Consider the following 19,517-nt stretch of genomic DNA (forward strand, 5'->3'; position numbering starts at 1 on the left):
AATGAAGGATTTCCCATGAGTTGCTGTGTGCTCAGTAGAGGCAGGGGCTGCTCAGACACTAGGTTCTTAGTTTCCGTAAGTTCGTGGTAAAGGATTACCGGCTGTAGTAAATAATGCTTTCCTTTGCTGCAAAAGCCACCCACTTCAGCTGTAACTCCTTTCATCCTTTCTGTTTCTCCATTCAGCTTGAGTAGGATGTGGAGCTGACTACATGCTGTGGACAATGGGGAAGGAAGAGATATAGAAATTTTCTGTCAGTGACTTTAACTGCTGTTCGCACCCCAAGGACCATGCAGTTGCCACTACTCTGTCTTCAAAACCCCTTGGCCAGTGCATACTTACCCAGAAACCCTGAGCCTAGGAGCCACAACTCCACCACTGCAGTCCCCTCTGCTTCCCAGTGCCTCGCTCTCCTGCCCAAGTCTGCTCTGCAGGTCTGAGTTCAGACACACGCCTTCTCCCTCGCCCAGGGGGATGTGAGCCCGGATGTGTCTCTACAGTCAGTTCTTCCAGTTCTCAGTCGGTTCTGAGCATTTGCTCTGAGCCTAGCGCTCCTCCTGCCACTTCCACTTTCCCCCCAAACATCTGGAAAGCAGAGTTCAGTTTCCTATTCCTTACAGCCACAGCAGCCTCAATCACAGCTTTTACTAAAACCTGTGGAATTCTTGCTCAGTGTGTTAGACACATGATCAATCAGTCCCTACCTGCTGTTGGTATGAACCTGAAAACAGACAGCTCTCATGCCCACTGGAAAGTGGGCTGATTATTTCAAGAACCCTTTTATCTATCTAATCTGTGTGTCTGTCCATGTTGGCATCTGTCTGTCTCAAGCATTTACAGACATGCAGCACTGTCTAGACACACATTTGGATGGCTGGAAAATAAATACAATGATAAAAGAGGGCTTGTAATGGAGTGCCTTGCCTTTCGTTTGACAAAAGTAGGTCTGAAAGCAGAATGCAATTTGAAGCCTCACAGTGGCACATTTATTAATTTTTTTAATTGATATTTAACAGGGATACGTGCTCCCAGGGTATGTGATAATCAGCTCCACGTTATTTTTGTTTGAAAGTATTTATATCCAAACACTGTAAATATGTTTTAGGAAACCTTGCTGGCTTTAACTTTGGTATTTTCTTAGATTAGATTTATTTCAGCTAACACAGTCCTAGAACTATTCAACTCGATTTGTTTTTTGATCCCTGTTCTCACAGAAGATTGCTAGGGTTTAATGCCACACGTTTTAACAACTGCTTCAATTACCTGACGGTCTGCTTGACTTCAAGGGTGACAAAAGAATTGTAACAAACTAGAGAATTTAATTATGTGAATGCAGTAGAACAAGCGATTTTAATTTGTGCGTGTGTAACAAACTGCCTGGTGCTTGACGACAGAAGGATGAAATCATGGTTCTGTATTTAAGCTCATACATGAAATACACAGTCCATATGCTTTCGTTATAAAGCCATGGTTATTGTGAATAAAGCAGGGATAAGCAGGTAAGTCAGCTACATAAGAGCTATGTAAAAGGAAAATGGAAGCAGCCACTTCAAAACCAGAGTTTGCTTTTTAATCTATTGTAAAATCGCAATCTAAGGAGGACCCTTCCTTGGTTTTTTTTGCTCTGCTAACAAGAACCATTGTGTTCCAAAGCCTGACTGGAACAATTAAATAAAAAGCAAAGAAGGACCACAGGGAGTAAAGCAACCACTTCTGTCACCTCTGAGTTACAGAAGGAAATTGGGGAGAACATGGAGAAAAAGAAGAAATTTAAAAGGATTCTACTTCTTCATGGCAATCTGATAGCAGGTCATTTTCCTCTGACAGTCTCTGCATATCTAGAGACACAGATGACCAAACTGGTGACCTACAAGCCTGCAAAACATTTTACAGGTGAAGTGAGCTTCCCCCAGAATGTTTCAAGTCACCTCTTGAAACACCTCTTGAATGTTTTAAGTCTCCACGTCACCAGGAATCAAGGAACAGCACTCAATCTGTGGCCTCAAATGTTACAGTAAAACTGATCTGTCCCTTCAGCCCAAGCTGGGCTGGTTCATCTTCAGATCTGGAGGTCCCCTATTCAATCCACTATATCATCCAACTTAGTGGCCAACCTGTTACATTTTTTATGGTTTCTTTTAATGGCTTTACTGCCATACTGTGCTTGTAGAGTGCTGAGTAACTATGCAAGCTATGCAGAAGTTTAAATCAGCAGTAGATCAAAAATATGATTTTCTGAAAACAAAGCTCTGGCTCTGAAAGCCACTGACTGTCTTGTAGCAATAAAGAGAGATCCATTTACATTGTCTAGTTGCCTTGCACCCTACCTCTTGGTTTGGTATTTGCACTCAGTATCCCATATTCACTCTTGTTTTTTCTGAGTTGCAGTGGATCCCCTCTGGTAGGAATGACAGCTTCTCTGAAGGTAAGAGATCCTTTCTGGATCTGACTGGCTCTTAAGCTTGGCAGGCTGTGTGCTGTTCAGTGACTGGCTTTAAATAACACTGAATTAACAAGCAATAGCAAATACTTGGGGGGCATTCTAAGAAATGTATAGATCAGCTGTGCTTCAACGTATAGAACTGCATCAACAGGACACAATCCTACAGGTACTCTGGTTCCAGACTTGTGCCTGGGTTGAAAGTGACCCAAAGTCAAAGACAGCAGTTACTTGTTATATAAAAGTAATATAAAAACTTACTAAAAGAATAAATGATTAAATTCCAGACAAAATATTTTGATAGAGTGAAGGTTAAACAGAAACACCAGTACAAGTGCTTTGATTTAGAATTAAGGCTAAATTTTAAAAAGTCTACTTCTTCTCTGCAGAAACTCTATGTTATTAGCTAGAGTCAATAATGATATTGGCACTGTCTTTACTTACAAGTATTTCTTGACAACAAAACTGACACATCATAACTATCTCCTAAATAAATGTAAAGCTGGGATCTTCAGAACATGACAAAACATTAAAGAAAGCCAAATACATGAGGCTGTGATAAAGCAAAGAACAGGCAGCTAAATCACCTTACTGCTGTGTGATAAAAAGGTATAAACTGGAGTTAAAATGACCCTTTTCCACGTGATTTTTTTAAAGGCACCTCGGAGCATCACAAGAATCTTCGCAGTATAATCTGAGTGAGCTGCTGTTCTCTGCTCCCTTTGCCATACCTGAGAAATGGACCATCTTCACCCAACGTGACAAAGTTTGTTTCTGAACCGAGTGACAAATTGTCACATTCACATGCAAATAAACTCCCTCCGTAGGTGAACCACCTCTGTTATTAAAAGAAGTTAATCTCTGAAATGAGATGATTAATTCTATCTCATGGTTTCTCACTGTTTTTTAAGAGGAAGTAGTTTAGCAAGGTAATTCTCCCCTGTAAATAAAGCCTCCATGTTACTTTTCTATCCCTCTGTACAAATGGGAGTGTAACAAACCATCCCTAGAATACAGACAGTAAGCGTATCACTGCCTCTGGATCAGAGCTCTTTCAAATCCACCATGGTTGGAACTGCTTTTAATTTACACTGTTCTCCAGCAATACTTTAGTGGGTCTTTCTCCTTCCCTGTTTTGTGCAATGCCACTCAAACACCTCTTTCCTGAAATAACACTCTGCTTTAAATGGCACACCTGCCTTGTATTAGCTAAAATAACTCAGTACCTGTAGTTATTTCAACTGCTTTAGACAGGTGAAACAAGACATGAGCTATATTTTATCCTGCAGATGTTTACTGACAGGCACATCCTGCTACTCCTGCTGAAGAGGCAGAAGAAGAGGAAGTTAAGCACTAGAGTATTTCAAAGGACAGAAAGCGAGTTCTCTGCCTTTGACGACACAGAGCAACAGGCTGACCGTGCACAGCTGTCATGGGTCCGTGCTCTGAAGTCGTAAGGATTTTCCAAGGGATGGTTTTCTGCAGGTCCCCCAGGAAAGACTAGAGCTAACTACAACACAGGTGACAAAACGGGATGTTACCTGCCAACCCCAGCGTGGATCCTACTGAATGAGAAGGGTTGGTGCCACAGCCTGCGTGAGCCCGAGCCTCTCAGACTAGGCCTCCTCTCCCTGCGCCGATGCAGAGCTCCTGCCCCTTGCACACTGCTCAGGCCCGCACCATGCCCTGGGAATGTGCAGCTCCCGTCTCAGCCAGACGCAGAGCAAAAGTCTGATGAGGCAAGACCACCTTTTCAAGAGAATGCACCAACCACTCTAGCCTGTTAGAAAGATGAAGTGTAGCCTCTCAGTCTCTCCCGGTGGGTCAGTGGCACACAGTATGAATATAATACTCTTAAACAAAGCATACTAACCGCTTGACAGAGAGTTATTCTGCACACAAGGACTACTTCAGTATTTTACAGAGTGCAAAACTTTCCAATGAAGTGAACAACTTTGAGAAATTAGAGTCCTAATTTCTGCTAAGGTCCAAAGCTGGAGGAGGTTTGGATCTCAGCTTCCTCCGTCATAGGAAACAGATTCAGGCAAACCCTTTTTTCAAAATTTCAGCAAAAGAACTGTGAGTGGTGACAAATTGCACCAAGAGGGAGCAAGAATACAGATCTCAAAAAAACCCATAACTGACTAGGTTTTGAGCTCAGATAGCCAGAAAGTCTTCCTTTTTTCCAGCAACTATTCACTCAAATGAGACAAGATGCAAAGGTATACTTCAAAAACATCTGAATGAAACATGAAACAACTATAAGCTGATTGAAAAGGATGTGTTGGGCATGCACAACAATTCTTACCCATTACTGGTTTTGAACAGAAGTCCTCACCCACTTTGCATTCAGAGCCAGCCATGAAACCAGCTCCCATCCAACAGCTGTTTACTGGCCTATGTGAAACCATTTGCTGGGTTTCAATCTAACTCCTCATGGGCAGAGTTAACCTGACATAACTGTTCTGACACCCTTTCAAAGGTTTCCGTTGGCTCTTCCTTTGTTGTGTAACCCAGCTCCTCCCTCCCCTCACACCTTTCCACCCTTTCCCACCTCTTTCTGCACATTGCTCCCAGCACACACCCTCTCCTTCGTGACAGCGCTGGAGTGCAGTGCACACGACTAGGGGAATGCTCTAAATCACAGCTCTCTGTCACCTGTGGCAACTTCTAGCACACCACACACAACAGCAGGGAGCCACCACCCTCACAGGCTGAACAGGGCCAGTAGCCCAGCAGATGAACAGCTTCGTGGCCCTGTGCAGTCCTCGCCATGTTGGCTAACCTGGAACCTAACAAAGCCAAGGTATTATGTGCTAGACAAAATACTTCTTGTGCACAACCAGATTACCCGATTACTTGGAAGTTCTCTGTCAGTTCTCCTTCTCTCCTTTTAGTACAGTAAAATTTTAAATTATCTAGAAGTGACGTAACTTTGTCAGGAAGGTCAAACCAAGTATCTCAAATTTTATGAGAACAGGCTGTTCTGATATGAGTGAAAAGAAAATAATGGCAGGATGAACAGTAGACCTAATCAGCAGGAAAAAAAATGCTTTAGAAATACACAAACACCACAGGCCACTCTTTCTGGGGTATCAGCATAAACAAAGTATTTCCTTTATGCCCTGGAATCCCCCTGAACCAGCCAGTTCCAGCAGGACTCACCAGTACTGCTGGCATTCAGCAGGCCAGAGACACAGGCTCTGCAACTCAGGAGCGACGCCACACCCTGTGCTGAGGCTGCTGGCTGCACGCTGAACAGAGACCAGCACTGGAATGACACGCTGCAAACTGGAAGCCTCCCAGCTGTAATATCATACAGCTGGCACAGTTGGCTCTCAGCACCTATTACTAATTAAGCTGCTTTGAAGCATTACATAAAGAATTTCACCTGGGGCTAAACCATGGGGTCATGAGAGGAGCCAGGAGCCTCCCACCTTGACCATCCCACAGCAGGAGAAGTCACCCAGCACAGCAGCTGCCATACAAGACAGCCTGCAGAGGTTGTTCCAGTTAGAGGCAACTTGGCACTAAGGGGAAGTGTAAATCCTTCGGTAATTAGTGCTGCGGTTCTGTGGCTGCTACGTACCTCTCAGCACGCCTGATTCACCACATGGAGAGGGAAAATGCAACACTCTTCCAAAGCGGTCAGCTGTGGTTTTTTTCCAACCCCCTGCCTTGCTCCAGGCAGAGTTGTCTCAAACGCTGGGCTCCAGCTCATACCACAGTGCACTTCACATAAACCTGGGTGCAGCCACAGGAGGTTGATTCTTTCTTGCCTTCCTTAGGTTACACAAGCGGATTGCTGAGGAGACTCTGGCTTTACTGTAGGAGAGCTGTGAGAAGCTGCCCACGTTCTCCTTGTGCTATAGTTTCCAGATAGGATGCTTTTGTTTGGCTCATTTTCAAGACCACATAATTTTGAACCTACATCTAAATTTCATCTTCATTCATGCGTGTTTAAAACCAGGGGTTTGGTTTGTGCTCATCTCTAGCTCTTTTGTATACACCAATACTTCTTTCCTACTTAACTTTCATCCAATGTAAAGCTTTGGTCATGGACACACGAACAGAAGAAATGCTCACTGACTACAGGTAGAGTCTGACTAGCCAACCTGAAATTTGGCCCTGGCACTTACAGGAGCAGAACAGCTGCTCTTTGCTAAGAGGCTTCTGGGATTTAAACTATTGTGCTGCACTTGGAAAGAATGAAACAACGTCTTGCAATCCATTGCAGATTAATTTCAATGGGGTGGCATTCCCCATCATAAGAACATTATGTGCTGCTACAATGTAATTGGAATTTTATGTACTATAAAAACAGAGAAACCTATGGATGTTTTTCAGGCAGAAGAATTCAGTGATTTTTGACTGCTTAAGACACCCTGGTGGTGAGATTAAAGACAGTCTACTACCCAGAACTGGGAGACATTTTTGCCTAAATAATATAGATGAAGAAAAGCATGCGGAACTGGAAAAAGCTTGTGTTTGTCATAAATGGGTTTTTTTCTGTGCAATTAGCTGCACACCTTCAAATCAGTAAAGTCGGTGATAAGATTATTCATGATTTAATACTCATACATATGTATTTATACATCTTGAGTCTTTACTGTGCAAAACAAAAAATACGATCCAATTCTCCCAGTTACGAAAACCAGTGGAGCATCATATCAATCTGTACAACTATGCTGACTTCCCCTACCAACAACATAAAACATGCGAGTACACGGAGAGTGTCACTTTGGGGTTTTTATCTTTAACTGTTTTTTTATATTTCAACTGGAATATCTGACACTTTTATTGTTTTATTTTTAAAAATAAAAGCTCCATTCACCTCTGTAACATGAACTCTCTGGATTAAGTTTCCCTCCTTGTTATAAATTCAGAGCAAATCCCTGTTGATTTGTTTTAGATTTCCAGCACCATAAGTGGATGACAATTTTGTTGAGTATAAACTGAAAAGAAAGTAAATCAAAACATTCTCTTCTCACAGTAGGTATTTGAGAAACTTTCTGGGTTGAAAGAAACATTACTTTGATAAGACCTGTGCAATAGCCTACATATCAGATTTCCCTATCCAGCTGTCCAGAGTCCCATTAGTGCCTCTTAGTATTATCAGTCTCACTCTATAATTAGAACAGCTTCTGGTTTATCTGGGCCTTTTTCAAAACCAGATTTCCTTCCCAGCCGTAGCTGTCATTCAGAAGTACATGAATAGTATGTCAGAGTAATTTCAATTTTACATTATTTTTTGACAAACAGGAATAAAATCAGTAGAGCAGTTCTTTCTATTAAATGATAAACACTTTACTTACCCTGGGCGAGACATTTTCATTTGGCATCTGATATTGCTCAGGCAGGCCCCAAGCCCTTTTCTTTTCCCAGTGACAGTCTTTCTCTGCCTCTTCTGTATGACACAAACCAGCCTGCATTTGCAGGCTTCCTGGCTCCTCGGGGATTTGTGCTGAAATGACACCTTCCTGACTGGGAAAAGGAGCACTGGATTCCTTAACCTCTGCTGCAGTCTGAAAAGATTGTCCTATATTACTTACATATCTGCAAAGCTCTTTAGGGTTTAAGAACTTTAAAAGGTTTCTTCTTAGACTTTCTGTTAAGGTACAGACAGCATGCCTTGCATTTTCCTCCGGCAAATTTCTTCCCTCCTCCTCTAGCAGCAATGAGCTTTCACCCAGCGAGTCCTTGTCCGTGCTGTTTTCTGTCATTGTTTCTGAAGCCTGATTTGTCAAAGGAGCACCTATGCCACGAGTAGAGGGGTCCGCCTTGGCATGCAGATTATTCTTGTTCTTTGATGTGTCAGTTGAGAAACCTGCAGCTGAGTGGCCACTTCCATTATTTTCTTCCTCAGTTCTGGGATGGTCATTTTCAATGGCTGCAGATGCAACAAGCACTTTATACTTTTCTTTGTCTCTCAGACTGGTACTTTTACCCCGGTGGTGTCCAACAGTGAGAGTCATCTCCGTCTGCAGAGTTGACTGGCTGTACGTAGAGGGGTCTCTCCTTACATTTACTCCTTTGAATTTTGAGTGATGACCACAGAAGCCAATGGTGGTATCCATAGGCATAGTGTTATCTGACACTTGGAACAGACAAGGCATTTCAGTGAGGAAGTAAGCACACCCATCACAATCCTTACTCAGTTTTAAATCATCTTCATCATCACTTTCTAATAAAAACTGTAATTTCTTTTGCCAGATTTCATTTTCATGCACTGTCAGCACATCTGAACACTGAAAATACTCTAGGTCATCATCAGAAAAGTCATCACTTACACTTGGAATTTTGTCTGCATAAATCTCAGGAATAGCGGCAGAATTTTCAGAATCATCTTTCACAAAATAACTGTGATTTACTATGGGAGTATCTGCCTGCTCACTGAACAGGGTGTCCATGGTAAGAGGTCTACCAAGCCCAGTCTTTTTACATGCCTGGACGTCAGCCAGAGACTGGCCAGATACAGAGTCTTCCGTGTTAAGGCAACAGTTGTCGGTGTGATGAGTGAGTGCATTTGTAGGGCGGGAATGCATCTGTCTGCTGCAGCACTCCTCTGCTTTTCCAGCAGCGACGCTCACCATACTGTTAAAATTAATTAGGCGATCACCATGCTCTGACAAATCCCTGAGGCAGGAAATCTCCTGGGTTTTAAATACATTTGTTACATCCATGTTGTCTTCCGTGTTAGGCAAGTGTCTGTGGGGTTTCTCAAATGGGGACAATACTTCTGCTTTTCTGAGCTTCTCAAGCAGTAAACCACTGATTTCTGAAGAGTCAGAATCTGGTGAAATCAACATGGGGCCACACTTACAGGGCTAACTCCTGTGTTGTGCAAAATGTTCCTTGTTCTGCTCATTTTACCCTGAAGTCTCCCATGTTGTCATTTAGGTCAAGAAGGAATTCTGGGGAAATTTTGAGTTTCGCATATGATTCCAGTTCAACAAAAGTTGAACAGCAGGTCATTCTAGCTGTCAAACTGTTTCCAGGTACTGCTCAATAAAGTGCAGATCTTGCTCTGCGCACCTGCAAATAAAAGAAACCTGTTTTAAATTACTGCTAAAATGGGTATATATATTTTCTAAAAGGTGGTCAATTGACACATAGTTGCAAGCATTTTTTTTAAAAAAAATTCATTATTTAAAAATCTAGATCAAACATTAAAGCAGCAACTATAACCCAGTTATCTGTGCAATGACACTTAACTGCAGCCCACCATAACTGTCCAGTGATCTGTGCTACAAAACCAAATTCTTAAGCATGCCTGCACGTACATGTAGCTGCACAACAGAGGCTTTAGCACACATCATGTAGATATTTCCAAATGCAAACAGTAATCTGCAGACAATGTAAATTTTCACATGTGCATGACTTCCCCAGGTACCACGTATCTGCTGTTTTAGTAGTCACATGGCACAAGAGCAGCCTATTCCTTGAACTAGTATCATAGGGACATAAATTCCCAAATCTGTTTGTGGAAATACCTGGAACGATGTCTAGCTAGATTTTATAGTGCTTATTCTGTTTAAAGCAATTCTATTGTACTTTGGCTTTATGTTTGTAATTTCTGTGGTGAGAGAACAATGAACCAAGGCTGGTTAGCTTCAACCTCCTGTTCATGTTGAGTCTTACTTTGAAACAACTGTAAAGCAGCAACATGCTGTGGTAACGCAGAATTTACATAAAAACAAAGTGAAATACAACAAAAAGCCTTCCATTAGCTGAATCCAAAGAAATATGGAATCATCTCTCTCTCCTTGTAAAAAAATTTTCCTAAGCATTCCCAAATCTTAGGATTTTAGATACCCGAGATGTTTTTGTATACTACTAGAGGCACTCTAGGTCATTCTTCACCACAGGGTACCCACAGTGATCACGGCAGGACTCGCCCGCGACCCAGGGACCCATCATCAGCGAAAGCAGTGTAACAGAACCGGGCATCAGGTAAATTTGATCTCATGGAGGATGCCAGACTAAAAGCTCTGAAAAACAGTGACCTATTCTTATTCACAGAACTGCTATGACATGAAGAACAGCAGGAAGAACTCTCTTGCCATCCTGCTACCCCGATGAGGCAATTTAAAGACACCTCTATTCATTCGTCTCCTCCTCTCTGCTTCTCCCATCGTGACCTTTTTAGCTAATGTCTCTCTCTCCTGGCTGCAAGGCCACCAGCCCTAGCACCCCGGCACAGCAGCCTTTCCTGACGCCCTTTCAAGCACTTTACAGCACTCCATCTGCTCTCTGCAGGGCCACCAGCAGAGCAGCCACTGGACCTGTCAGCACCCAGCTTCCTGTCACAGTCCACCGCAGGCACTGATCAAAATCAGTAAGAGAATATGTGGGAGCTAGATTAGAGCTTAATGGCTAAATAGCAAGGGGCTTCCGTGGCTTGCTTGGAATCTGCCTCCCACATAAGGAGCACAAAGCAGCTAGGTGTATTTTCATTTCCTTCGGGCAAACCCTGCCACTGGCACCTTTTCCAGAGCGCTACCTGGGAGACAAAAAAGCAGGAAGAGAAGGTGGTTAACAGGAAGAACGCTAGCAGGGACAACGTTAAGTGTCACAACAAGCAGTTGGACTCCACGCACACAAAGGAACGCAGACGAACAACAGCAGATGGGGCAGCCAGACCAGCACCTGCTCCCAGCATACAACATATACGTGTGCTGTATACGTGCATGTATGTGCCTAGTGAGCACATGTGCTCAGCCACACTGGTTGGACGTGCGGGCATGGAGCTGCAGCAACCTTGCTGTGAGGCTGCTGGCTCTGGCACCACCTAACAGGCAACCTGGGCAACATGGGTCAGCACTGGGCCAGGAGAGGAGAGGGCAGAGGACAGGAGAGGGGACACAGAAGATGACAAAACAAGTAGTGCAAAGCAGCCTGGTCGCAGTGGCTTGGCTAGAGATGCTCTGCAGCATGAAGCGAAGAGGGGGAAGCACGCGCTGCTGCATACAGTGTTGCTGACGGACAGAAGCTTTCAGGTTACTTTTTAGTAGGGCCTGTTGCAATAGGACAAGGGGTAATGGTTTTAAACTAAAAGAGGGTAGATTTAGACTGATATAAGAAAGGCATTTTTTTTTACGATGTAGGTGGTGAAACACTGGCACAGGTTGCCCAGAGAGGTGGTAGATGCCCCCTCCCTGGAAACATTCAAGGTCAGGTTGGACGGGGCTCTGAGCAACCTGGTCTAGTTGAAAGTGTCCCTGCTCATGGCAGGGGTTGGACTAGAGGACCTTTAAAGGTCCCTTCCCACCCAAACCATTCTGTGATCATCCACACTGGAGGTACAGGGCAGGAGGCTGCTGTGCAGGCTTCCTCAGACTACCACCTCTGAGCACGAGAAGCAGTCTAGTTCAAACCCATCACAATATGGGCTTCCCTGCTGAAGAGGACAAGAGGAGGACAATTACTGCCTATTATAGTGGTTTTAAATAATGCAGACACCTGTCAACCGGCCCTGGGCCAATACTCCACACTTGCTTCGTGCAGGACTTTGAACTACAATCTAGACCCTGTGTGCAGCAAGAGCCTGGAGAAAGACGACACCATATCCCATTATCTTCAGCCTTTCAGATTGCTGATCACGTTTTGCTTTCCATTTCAACTCTAAGAAACATAAATATTTAACAGAAAAAAAAAAGGCAGTAGAGATTAATCTTTTCCTCATCCATTTTATTACAGTGCCATGGAATTACCCCCCAGCATTCACCCATCTCCTCTTAAATATGTATTTGCCTAATGTTCCCTGTTGCATTCTTTCAAATCTACTTTAATCTTTGCTTTTCAGAAGACCAGATGCCTCTTTCCTCTTTTTTTGGAGGGTATAAGTTATTTTAAAAGCATGGTAATTTTCCCAGCTCAAAAGAGCCTTGGCAACATTTTTTTAATGCAGATTGAACTCATGAATACTCTTTACTAAAGCAATTGTACTATACAGTTATCATTATCTTCGTTCAGCTGCATTTTGACATCGAGGGGAAAAGAACTGTCAGATTTCTCAATATGAAAATTAGATTAGATTGCCGTGCATTCTGTCAGATCCAACAATAGAAATTAAAGCAAAATAATGTCCCATGAGGAAAACTGCAATAAATGCTGGTTTTCACCCAAGATAAAGAGACATTATTATTTTAAAATCTGGGGAGAAAATAGAAGATATTAGATAAAACCATAATTTAACTTATTGAATTTAGATAGAAATTCAGAAGAGAACTGTTAGTATAACACCCTCTCAGCCCCTTGAGAAAACTTGTGACAGAAGATGCATGATGAAGTTCACTGAAGAAAGATGAATGGGATCATGACAATTTACCATCAGCTGTTGACTAGTAACCTGAAAATAAGTTCAATTCCTAATAAACTGGGTTTTGAACATTTGGTGAAAAGATGACAAGAGAACATTTAAACGTATAAGGGTGTTCTCGCTGCTTGTCTCAAGTCTTGCTCTGGAAACCAACAATGCTCCTGGCTGAATCAGGTTCTAGCTAATGACAGGAGGACAGTGGAGCAGAGCCATGGAGGAGAAATGAACACCAGCAGGTTTTAGCAGGAAATGTAAGAAAGATGCCTAGTTTGGTTCTCTAAGGATCTGTAAATGTATTTTCCATCTCTTACTGATCAGAACCGTAGAAATTGTTGGGGAATTTTTATGGTAACCCTTAAGGCGAATAAAACATGTTTGTGCTTAAATAAAAAAAAATTAAAATGAATGAACAATGCATTAGGCAGAGTCCTACCGCCATAAGCGGCTCTGCAAGGAGCCTGCAGAGATCATGACAAGCCCATTGCTGATGTACCCTGCACCCGCAGCGATCTCTCCAGCGGCTGTCTGGGCACCTTCACCCAGCCGTGGGTCCGGGTCCAGCTCCAGTCCCGCTCTGCTGCCCAGAGGGGGCTCCCAGCACGCACCACGGGAGGGCTACAGGACAACCCTGCGGCTGTTGGTTATCTCACCACCCAGGGAAACTCCAACCCCTTCCAGGGAGCAGTCTGGGCTCTGCCATTCCTGCTTCCAGCCAGCTTCACCCCTTCAGCAGTTGGGCCTTCTTGCCCTCCATGCCAGATCACTCCTCGGTCACAAACCACCACTGCTGAGCAGGTACAATTTGAATTCCCCCTTCGCTATCCCTGGACACGCTGGCTTCCCCTTTCTCCTTCCTCCACCCGCCTCCCAGGTCTGTCTCTACTCCCATGAAGAAAACCGCACGCACACCCCAGGGTCGGATGTTGCTGAAGCTCAGTGCCCTACAAACTAAGGATAAGGGAAACAAAGCTGGCAGCAGCATGGAAACGGCAACCTGAGAACTGTGGTGGATACTATTTAGGAGAAATATAGAATTGATGAAAACCTGGAGCAGTCAGATTAACAAGGCAGCAATAGCAGGAAAGACATTTTTAGATGCCTCACCAAAATCCTTTTATGGCAGGAAATAATCAAACTATTCATGAAAAATGATCAGTTTCAAATAATATTATGTAAAATAATGGCTGGAAAAAGCATCAAAATAGCTAAAATAATCACTCAACATTTCTCTAAGCAAAATATATAATAAAACAAATTCAAGTAAATTTTCAGGAAAAGAAAAGCTTTTTTAGTTAAAATTCATAGTTTGTCATTCCATAGTGGTTTTGAGAAACTTATTCATAGTGAAAAACTTGTCTGAAATTCCAATTCTAAATAAAAATTTTGATTGTTCAAACTTATTTTCATTAAAATGCCAACATCTTTCCCAATCTGAACCTTGGTTTTTAATATCAAAAATGTTCAATATTTGATCATTTATTCCAACTGAGACCAAAACATTTTTTAAAAATTACACTTTAACATGGAAGGAACAATGTTTAAATTATGTTTAATTTTTAGTAATAGCCATTTTGCAGGTCGTTTTGGACCCAAAGCCACTTCTAATGATTTCAGAAGGAACTGTAGACTTAATCCTAGTGTCAGTAAAAAAAATTTTTAACAAATTTAATTAAGCTTACAAAGCGGCCTTTTGCTCTCTTGCCTCACATTTTTCCTCTACTTTATTTAGCTATAGCCAAAATGGAAGTCTTCTGTGAATGTAAAATTGCTTACAAAAGAAGTTATTTCTACAGAAAGTTTATGTATTTTACAAGTCCAGGAGGGAATTTGTGTCTTTCTGTGAGGTTCATGTCCTGTAGAGTCAGCGGAAAAAATTCCGTTTCCTACCTCTCTGAAGCTTTTTTCTCTATTTACTATCTGTTCGTCACGTAATCTCGGTTCTCTGTACAGTCCTGCTCAGCCCACGCCCTTACTCACAGGATTTACTCCTCCTATCTTTCGGGGGCACTTGCTCCTCCCGCCTCTCACAGGACCTGCCAGTCTACGCCCAGGTATTGTCTCTCTCCTTATCAGCACCACACAAGCCTTTGCATCAGGGACCATCCTGTGTATTCACATGCTGCCTGGCACAATGGGCACCGCATCTGTGCCTAAACCTGGTACAGTACTGCAGCACAATTACTGTATGGAAACAGCTTTGACAACCAAAGCATTGTCTAGGTATGTTGTTAAAAGCTCCACACCAGTGCATAAACACCCCTGTATGGCTGTACACCTTCTGCAAATGACCCACTTTACACCCACAGTGGTGCAGAGGAGTGGGAAAGAAGAACCTGCATCAGCCCACACAAAGGGTTATCTTAACTACACACACAGGAGGAATGGAACTGATAATCCCCCTGTGTTTCATATTAAGAAATACCCTTCCATCAACTGATATTTTGGTCTCTTTAGACCAAGTTGACACTGGGTCCGGGATACCTGAAAAAACAAGAAAAATGGGTAGCTACATAAATAGCGCGTTTGTAATAGCCTTCAGTCACACAGACCATGTCTTCAGTAACTTATCTGCCACTGTCCACACTTTGGGGGCCACGCAAAATCACACAAAACAGATCCCTCTTGCTTAACTGGTCAAGGATTAACTTTCATGGAACTTCTACGCACAAATCTACATAGAAAAAGCACAATCCTTCTCCTTTGTACGTGTGTATACGTATATGAGGAGGATGCGGCTGCATGCATAATGCAGTCTGCTCACCTATCCTGTTAACACTTCTCCATCAGACTGATCTTGTTCAGAAAGTCAGTGGAGTAATTCCCTTACGTGCTTTGTTGTTTATTTGGAGATACTTGGTCTGAGACAACAACATCCCCAAATGCCAGCAGAATTTCCTACTATTGCTTCCACTCCATAGGTCAAACACTGGGATCTGGATTTGCCCTTTTGAAAAACAATTCTTAACCCCTAGACTATCCTACTAAACTTTAGATTTATCAAGAGCTCCTTCTCCTCTCCACTTGCCTGGGCATACTGTATACATTTGCATGCATCCCTTTATAGAGATGTTATATTGGCAGGTAGCTTAACCACAAAGAAAGCTGGTGGATATAATCAGACTTCATTTAAGATGAAAAATCTATCTCCAAAACACTAATAACCACAAAGCTTTTCTTTATGATGAACATAAATGATCATATACTGTGCAGATCCAACCAGAAAGCTAGCTGGTATGGACAGCAGGATGTTATAAATATTGTACTGATTAAAGGGACAGAAAGGAGCAAAAGCAGAACAGAAACAACAAAAAAAGCAGAAAGAAATCTCCACTAACCACACGATGCCAAGAAAAAGCTAAAAGGGGCAGTGTCTAAAAGGTGGGACCAGGCAGAACTTGCCACCGCCTGGGTCTGTGTCCGTGCCCTGGCCTCGCGGTGCCACCACACTGGACTGACCGCTGCACACACACTACTCCTCCCTTACGCTGCCTTCGGCACAGACAGGAAACCCAAGGTCGGGGGAGATCCCAGAGTCCTGCTGCAGCCTCGCTCTGCACCATCAAATACTGAGGCTGCACTGAGGAACACAAAGGTGATTTTGTCTAGACACAAAGGGGAAAGTTTGGGGTGAAGTGCTGGCCACAAGAAGGCTTGTGTAGGTGATTATTGACTTCTACAGTGCTCAGGAAAACAGGACTTCATATGCATTTCTGTCAATAAATATGACTGTACTGTTTATGGTTACGCATGAAAAGCCACATACCACAGACAGAAAGCCCCAGCAATTCCCAGCATACGTATATGGAACTGAAAGAATAACATTTACTGCAATGGCTTGCATAGCAAATAACTTGCAGCAGCAAATGTAGCTTAAAATGAAATATTCCTGCTAAAAAGCTTGCATTTTTATGACTCTGACTCTTGGTTTGCAGAGATGCAAAGCCGTCATAGGCCTAATCACTCAAATAACCTCACAGATCCTTTCCAGAATGACCCACTATGGCACCGTACGTATAACACACGTCCTGTCATCCAGCCATCCCTGAAACCTTAGTGTCCTGCTTAAATGCAGTTATGTTCCAAGGTTAATGCTAATTCCCCTTCCATTATCCCCAGAAACGTTTCTCAAATACGTCTTATCTTTCTTACAAAGAGTCTGCATGTGGTTTGTATAGCTGCAATGTTCCTCTAAGAAATCACCAGCCCACTCCCCTTCCCAGCCTGACACCTGGTTTGGGAATACACACATTTTTTCATTTCCTCATACAGGGCATTTCTCAACAGAAATTTTTTCTTTTGTAGCAAATTCTGTAAGTTTAGCATTTTTCTTCTTTCAAAACAAAACAAAGCATAGGCTTTTCCTGTTATGCAATGATGGACATTACAAACAATTGATTTCTTAAACGAGGTACTATATTCCCTGTATGGAAATACACACAATTTATATTTACGAATAGAAACACACAACTTTTTTTTCAAAAAGGTTGCCATGAGTGTTTTGCCATATTTAAATGGTTATTTTCATGTTTTCTTTTTACACTTGAACACAAATCAAAGCTTTTAATAAAAAATTTCTTTTGGAAGTTGCATGTTTCTGTGAATCTTTTTTCTTCCATGCATCCATCAGTACTGATAGAACCAATCTCCACATGAAATTTCTGATCCACTTTACTCCTAGTCTATACAAGCTTTCCAAAGTGATAGTGCCAGACAGCCATAACACATTTTCCTGAAGCGTTGTGATCATGCCTACATTCTTAAATGTTGTTTCCTTGTAAAAGTTACAGTCTCCAAGACAACAGAAACTGGAATTCTAGAATTCAGTTATAACTTTGTGAACTCTATTCACAGCAGGGCTAAAGCATTTATACAGCCGTTTGCTCACTACAGAGTCTACCATTTGATGGAGTAAGAGCAGTGAGAACCCATGCATGCAAGGATTTACAGTGACTGAATTTCCTATTTGTTTCTGTATCTCTCAGTAGTTCTGCCTGAAATCCCTAATGCTGGAACACAAACAATAACTATAACCATACTATTCTTCTGTAAATCCTTCAAGACACTGCAATCAAATCAAACATTTAAAGCAGCATTCTTGTCAAAGAGCGTGTAATGTCAGAAATCAAGCTAGCAAAATACTGTATTATCTAAACCAATTACTATATGCCTATTATATTAACAAGGTTTGCATAAGGAAAACATCAGTGAAGTTTTAGCTGTTCAAAAAGCAGTGGTCTGAAAAATATGTCCTTGCCAAATACACTGTAATACATTGTGTTTCTTCAGCTTCCAGCATCCAAGGCTTTTTAACAACTTTTATATTAGTGTACTACCCGTTGTAAACAGCACTGCAATCTAGAGAAAACACCACAGCTATAACTCACTGGCTAAATGCAGAAAGAATAAATGACTGGTTCTGTGTGTCTCTAACAAAGACCTTAATATAGACTAATTAAAATAAGTAATCACAGCACAACTCTTCACACTGGTATGTCTTAATCTATTTTTAACATTTGTCAAGCATCTGACACAGCAATTCATGCAGCCTTATAATCATCTACATGCTACCAAGCGACCAGATTTTTTCTCAGGAATGGAGGAAATTTTTACCTAACGAGTATTAGGCCATGCAATATATATTTAGACAGACTAAAACGCGTATTTCAGGATACCTAGTACCACTTACATATTCTTTAGAGAAGGAAGCTTGCTTTCATACGATTTTTGCAATTTTGGTTGTCTTGCTAAAACTCAGTGGAAATAGTACCGAAGTGTAATTTCAGAAACATTTAGCAGAATTCTAAATGCAACATGTTTAAAAAAAAAAATCTATGAAGATGAGCAAAAAGTACTAGCAGAAGCAAATCACAAATCGTATTTCCTATTCAGTAACAGTATAAACCACTATATTCATGTAGTGCATTAAGAATAACTTGCTCTTCTTTGTTTATTTAACTTTTATGATACGCATTCTATTTGCACACAGAAGAAAGAAGTAGACAAGTAATTTTAAAAGTATAAACAATTTGACTTTCAAACCATAAATGCGCACTTACCTCATGTGCTCTTTCTTCAAGTTCTAGAAGGGGTCAGGCCTGTGGTTTGACTCTGTGTTGCAAAACAAAAGACATTTAATTTGTGCATGTTGTTTCAAAGCTGAGAAGCTAGCTGAAAGCTTCAGTGTTGTTTTGCTAGTGTGACCTTAGTATAGCAAGTCTGATCACAGAACAGTTTGACTTTTAAGAGAGACTATTTCATTACATGCAGCAGATGGCTCTTCCTGGGAAAACCTCAGCCAGACAGAGCGAGAGGCAGTTGGCAGTGGTGAGAGGGTACATCCTACTTCCATAGAAGTCCATAGGAATTTCCTCAGGCCCTGAGAGAGAGGAAGTGTTGGCCTTAGCTTTTCATAATAAAGCACCGGGTTATTTTTTAAAGCACATGCTTAAGGCTGCTTAACTGCTTCGCTAGGCATGTTGGCAATTTCTTACTTGTTTGAAAGTCAAGCACACAAAAGTTCTGTTCAACATGAGAAAATCTGAAATCCTTAACAAGTAGGTTGAGGAAACAACAGCAAACAGTGAGCTTTTAACAATCACTACATAAAAATTAACCTAAGGGTTCACATTCCTCAAAGGCAAACAAATGAATCCTGAAGTAAGAAAGTATTTCCACTCCTATTACCTAAGAAGCCAAGTCTCACACAAGAGGAACTTGAATAAATTGCACAAACTGCTACAGGCTCAAGGGATCTAG

General features: G+C 42.0%; 1 protein-coding gene across 4 annotated transcripts in view; it reads right to left on the reverse strand.

Moving 5' to 3' along the window:
* LOC141918908 (alpha-protein kinase 2-like) overlaps positions 1-19,002 on the reverse strand; it is an 87,057-nt gene extending 68,055 nt beyond the window's left edge. For all 4 annotated transcript variants that reach the window (XR_012621827.1, XM_074813855.1, XM_074813854.1 and 1 more), the window contains exons 1-2: positions 18,818-19,002; positions 7,756-9,475 (exon numbers count right to left, since the gene is read on the reverse strand). Coding sequence is in view for 3 of the 4 variants with exons in the window: in XM_074813855.1 (XP_074669956.1) it covers positions 7,756-9,249 (1,494 nt within the window). In the remaining variant the exon portion in view is untranslated. The remainder of the gene's footprint in view (positions 1-7,755; positions 9,476-18,817) is intronic.
* Positions 19,003-19,517: the final 515 nt, after the last annotated feature.

Source organism: Strix aluco, chromosome Z (genome assembly GCF_031877795.1).
Source record: "Strix aluco isolate bStrAlu1 chromosome Z, bStrAlu1.hap1, whole genome shotgun sequence".
In the NCBI taxonomy this organism is placed as follows: domain Eukaryota; kingdom Metazoa; phylum Chordata; class Aves; order Strigiformes; family Strigidae; genus Strix; species Strix aluco.